We start from the raw sequence: 5,232 nt of genomic DNA, 5'->3' as shown, positions 1-5,232 counted from the left end.
ACACGATCTTTAAAGAGTAGTATAATGACACGACATTTGTACTTTTCCCTAAATATAACACGACCTTTAGGTTAAGTTGTGTAGTTAACATAATGTAAATTATTCAGTCAAATTAACAATTAGCTAGAGTTAACGATGCAGTGTGGCACAACATGATTAAACGAGTGAAACCTAAAACCATTAGCTTCATATTAATTGTTATCGTCTAATCATGTTAAGTGTACTCGTTCAATCATGTGAAGTCTACTCGTCACCGTTAGCTCCACATTAGATGTTATGGTTACAATTTGATTGAATGATTTACATTACTAAATGCGCAATTAAACTTAAAGATTGTACTATATTTAAGAAAAAATACAAAGATTATGCCTTTATATGCTACTCTCTAAAGATCATGTTACATTTAGAAAAAAAAATGTAAAGGTCGTGCTATCTTATGTTTTTTTTCAAATGCCGTGCTATATTTAAGAAAAAAGTACAAATGTGGAAAAAAGAAATTGCCAGCCTTCTGAATTTAGAAACTACATGTCTAGAAAAGCTTGAATCAGACCAAATAGGAAAAGCAACAAGAAACTTGATGTACAATATGCTTCGAACTCGAACTATACATTGGTATACTTTGCATTCCTTTCTCAGCCTCAGTACAAACTCGGGACTCGAAGTAAATATGTGCAGGTACTATGGAATCGAACAGAATGGTACAGATGCATCTAGAAGCGTAGCCACTAAGGAGCCGCGGGTAACAAGATTATTTATATTTCAAGTATTAAGCGGGCGCTTGTGCTTCAACTTCATCAATCACCTAAAAGCCCGAGATAGGCTTCAGATCTGCAATGCCATTCTAAGTGATATAATGATGCTCAAATGTGTGCGTGAAATAACATAGTTCATGTGCCCGCAAAGTTTAGGCCAAATAGCCACTTCATGTGATCAGGTATCACCCGCTTAACAAGCTCCGGTGAAGCCACGGATAACTGCAAAATGTGCACGGATTATGGTCATCATAAATTTTCGAATGCTTCACATATATGCTCCCTAGCTTCGACTATAAACATGAAGAGGACCAATTATGGAGAGAACACCTACTTCTTCTTTGAAGTTGAAGAGCGGAGGTAAAGATCGACCATTTGGTAACTGGACATTGGGCTGCCGAAGCTCGTCGAAAAAAGAATGAGCCAACGCCTCTAGCTGCATACAATTAGTTATTTGACAAATCTTACTCTCTCCCATCTTCTACAAAGCATCATAACCAAAAAAAAATTTTGAACCGAGAATCCCCGGGAAAGAATAGCATTTCATGAAATAACGCCACAAAAAGCATAACTTACAGCAGTGCAACGGAGATTGGGAGAGTATTGCAGCAGTCTTGAAGCAAGATCAATTGCTTCTGGGGGCATCCTTTTGTGAAAAACCTGGAGTAATTGAGAATATAGTTCCAAGTATTGAGAATTTGCACTAAGTGAAAATAGCAATGAAGAGACTAAAATCATGACTTTCAGCTCTGAAGATGTGGTTGTGGATGAAAATGCGTTAACTTTTCTTCGTTCAATTTAAAAAGATTAATAAAAAAACTGTTAAACTTAAATGCAAGTTTCACACAAGAATGCATACTAAAACCAAACAGTGAATGCAAGAGCGGACCTTGTGCCAAGGGTGGGCCTTTATCTGAGGGAACTGAAAATCTGTATACTCTGGGTTCATACATCGAATTTCTTCCCGAGTTGGAGTACCAAGAACCTATAGAGTTGATGGTAAGTGATAGCTCGTTCACAATCATCAAAATGTATGAAAGTTGGAGAACAGACATTTTTCTTTACCTTGATAATCTCTACGAGCTGGTCCACGGCACTCTCCCCAGGGAATAGAGGCTACATAAATATTTTCATCGCAAAATATACCTCAAAAATCCGAACTTGAAGATAAAGTGTACTAATATTATCAAAAAGTGCAACAATGTAAAAACCGGGGATTAATAAAAGGGTATCTTAAAGATGCTAGAGGGCTTACCTGGCCTAAAAGAAGCTCAGCAAGAACACAACCTGCTGACCAAATATCAATGGAAGTCGTATATGCAGTAGCCCCAAATATAAGTTCCGGTGCTCGATAGAATCGGGAGCATATATATGATATGTTTGCTTCACCAGCAACCTAAGTGTAAATTCAAATTCCCCAATGAGTGCTCTATTATTACCAAAAAAATAAAACCCAAAAAAAAAAAAAGAAAGGAAAAACAAAAATGATCATGTTGAGTAATGGGCCACCCAAATGGTGGCTTCACCCAAATGTTACTGCGTAGTAATAGGAAAAACGCAAAAAGAACTTTGGATGATACAGAATAGGAGAATTTTAGAAATCGACATACTAGCACTTTTGCACTTCCAAAATCACAAAGCTTAACCTGGTGCGTAAGAGGATCAACCTGCAAGAAAGACGAGCAATTGATGGGAAAGGCTACTATTTCGAATCCTGCTTCAAAAAGCATACAGATAGAGAACGGGCGTACCAGAATGTTTTGAGGCTTTAGATCTCTATGGGTGACTCTGTGAACATTGTGGATATAAGCCAAGCCCTTAAAGATCTGCAAAACATAGCCAGATAATAGCCGGAAAGAACATATTATGCAGGTCTCATTTAGGCAGTACTCATTAGCAAATTTATAAAACCACTAGACTGGTCAATTCTGTGAATTTAGTTGATGGGTCTCTGACCTATCTGAGGTCTCAGGAAAATACGAAAAAAGCAAAATACATTTGCGAGTGACATATTGCACACCTGGTACATGTAAAGTTTGACATATATGAGCGGAATCGCCTGCCTTGCATCGCTGTAGTGCTTCAAGACCTTATGCAGGCTTTCCGGGACATAGTCCATGACCAAATTGAGAAACAGTTCATTTTTTGTGGTGGTAGAAAAGAAACAGTGCTTCAGGGAAATAACATTCGGGTGGTCCATTAAACGCATCAACTGCAGCTCACGGTTCTTGAATCGCTTATCCTGCAGAACCTTTTTAATGGCCACAGTCTCCCCAGTCTCCAAGCATCGAGCCTAATAATATATAGGAAAAGTAAAATGCTGAATAGATCACATCAATTAGTTAAAAGAAAACTTATACATACAAATAGAGGAAAAATAACTCTGACAAACCTGGAAAACAATTCCGAAAGACCCAGTCCCCACAACACGCTCTGCCATGTAACTAACAGTCTGTTTTATGCAATTCTAGAGTCAAGGAGGCAATCATAAACACAGATCAAGTCGAAGGTTAAAATGTGACGAGAAGGCCAATTTTTACCTGTTTATGCTCTCCATCTTTCCCTCCAATAGTTGTGGATATGATATGACCAGCAACTGGATTGTTCCGATCGACAACAGTGGATGCCATTTGCTGCAAGGCAACTCGTCCCGCGTCAAATTTCCTATGCAGAAGAGCCGACCGCTGATCCGCTTTGTTTGTTATTGAACCTACAATGTTGGGAAAAATAATCATCAATCTTTCAAATTCGAGAGTTCAGAAAAACTCAACCCGATGGTTGGACAAGAAGTTCTCCGAAGATTTGAAACACCGAAGAAACTGCCCAGCTCAGGAAAAGAATCTCTTTGATGCTTCTAGGCTTGGAGACAATCACAACAAAGACTAAATCAAACCAAGGACTACTAGAGCACTAACCTCAGTCAGTAAGCAATCACTAAAACTAGGAGAGAGCTAACTATCAGCGAGCAGAATCCAAGGATTGCCTGTAGCATCAATGGCAATCACCAAGAACAAGTTCACAGAGCAATCCCCTTTTTCTGTTCAGATTAAGACCAGCAAGGACTGATTCATTGTCCTGTCAAGAGTTCACAGTGCAGCTCAGACAACCCAAAATCAACCCATCTCATAACCTGCCCCGACAGATCAAGAAAGATCACAAATTTACAAGACCCCTTTGATCAGAACAAGATTATCTGAGCAGCCAAAGGGGAAAGACATAGAAAAAGGTGATAGCAGGGGTACCTTATCGTCGGCCATGGATGGGTGGGAGGGAGGCATCTTTTTGACTCATTTGATGATGATCTCTTGAGGTTAGGTTCAGTCTGGGAAGGTGATCATGGAGGTGTGGCAATAGAGGAGAAGGTCCCCAGCTCTAGTTAGAGAGAGAGAGAGAAAGAGAGAGAGAGTGAGTGAGCATGAGAGAAGAGAGACAAGAACAAAGGGCCATGTGACTCCAGCTCCCCTCTCTCCCTCCCCTGTTTCCCCAATCTCTCTCTCTCTCTCACTCAGTTTATGAGTAGGACCCTCCTGTTTTCCAGGAATTGAAAAAAATGGCTTTTCCAGTGAAAAAAAGTTAGTTGAAAATACATCGCCGAATGAAAAATGTGGAAAACATTAAAAACAAAAAAAATTGAGAAATGTGATGTAATGAAGTAGATAAGACCCTCGCATGGTAACTAGAGGTTTCGGGTTCGATTCTCATCGGTGAGACTACCTATGCTTATTTATTCAAATTTTCTTTTTATTTTCTTATATTAGACCGTGAATCCCTTATTGTATTCGAAAAAAAATTCCTTTTTGTATTTAGAAATACAAAATCGTTTTCAAAAGTTCTTGGGACCTCGCGTTTCTCTGACCACTTCTTAGTTATTTTGCACTTGAATTGTATCATTTCGTGTTAAATCGTAGAATAACATTGCCCTGACTGTATAAATTCAAACTAGATTGAAATGAGGTTAAGACATATAAGTAATAAAAGAGTAAGGATGACAACTAGTAACATTTGGACCAACTAATTCCCTACCACATTTATTATACTAGTTTCTAGTTTCGGAAAAAAAGAAAATCTTAAATTCTTTCAATTAAAGTAATTGGTACCGTTGCATAATCGTCTTTTCATTATTTAGTAAGGTTAAAAAATTCTAAAGATAATTCTCTTAACTTAATATAATGAGAACCCTTTTCTCGGTAGACATATAATGAAAACATTTTAAATGATTTTATCTTATAATACAACAATCAAGTTTCTCAATATGAAAATAATCACACATAAGCATAAGAAGTCCAGAGCAAAAGTTGCTGAACAAAAGAGACGAGTTTGTAAGTACATTTGGTCCTACACTTTGTCCACATTTCCATCTTGGTCCTTTTTCTATTTTCTATTGTTTTCATCTTACAAATTTGCATTTTTTTTAAGTTTTAGTCCTTTTCATGTTTTTTATTCGTTTTCATTTTACATCTTTGATTGCTTTTATGTTTTC

At 37.7% G+C, this 5,232-nt stretch overlaps 1 protein-coding gene across 4 annotated transcripts; it reads right to left on the bottom strand.

Moving 5' to 3' along the window:
* Positions 1-484: 484 nt before the first annotated feature.
* LOC116204810 (shaggy-related protein kinase eta-like) lies at positions 485-4,242 on the bottom strand. 4 transcript variants are annotated; one of them, XM_031537124.1, is made up of 13 exons: positions 3,995-4,239; positions 3,668-3,882; positions 3,293-3,462; positions 3,145-3,204; positions 2,773-3,045; positions 2,504-2,578; positions 2,363-2,419; positions 2,008-2,148; positions 1,818-1,868; positions 1,642-1,737; positions 1,329-1,412; positions 1,087-1,188; positions 485-974 (listed from the first exon to the last, which is right to left on the bottom strand). In XM_031537124.1, the coding sequence occupies exons 3-13, from the start codon at positions 3,380-3,382 to the stop codon at positions 888-890; spliced, it is 1,116 nt and encodes a 371-aa protein (XP_031392984.1). In that variant the 5' UTR covers positions 3,383-3,462; positions 3,668-3,882; positions 3,995-4,239; the 3' UTR covers positions 485-887. The 4 variants fall into 4 exon arrangements, with proteins under 4 accessions (XP_031392984.1, XP_031392981.1, XP_031392983.1 ...); XM_031537121.1 differs by having other exon boundaries at positions 2,363-2,578; positions 3,995-4,242; XM_031537123.1 differs by having other exon boundaries at positions 2,363-2,578; positions 3,668-3,827; positions 3,995-4,242.
* Positions 4,243-5,232: the final 990 nt, after the last annotated feature.

Source organism: Punica granatum, chromosome 4 (genome assembly GCF_007655135.1).
Source record: "Punica granatum isolate Tunisia-2019 chromosome 4, ASM765513v2, whole genome shotgun sequence".
In the NCBI taxonomy this organism is placed as follows: domain Eukaryota; kingdom Viridiplantae; phylum Streptophyta; class Magnoliopsida; order Myrtales; family Lythraceae; genus Punica; species Punica granatum.
This window is presented reverse-complemented; position numbering and strand designations above follow the sequence as displayed.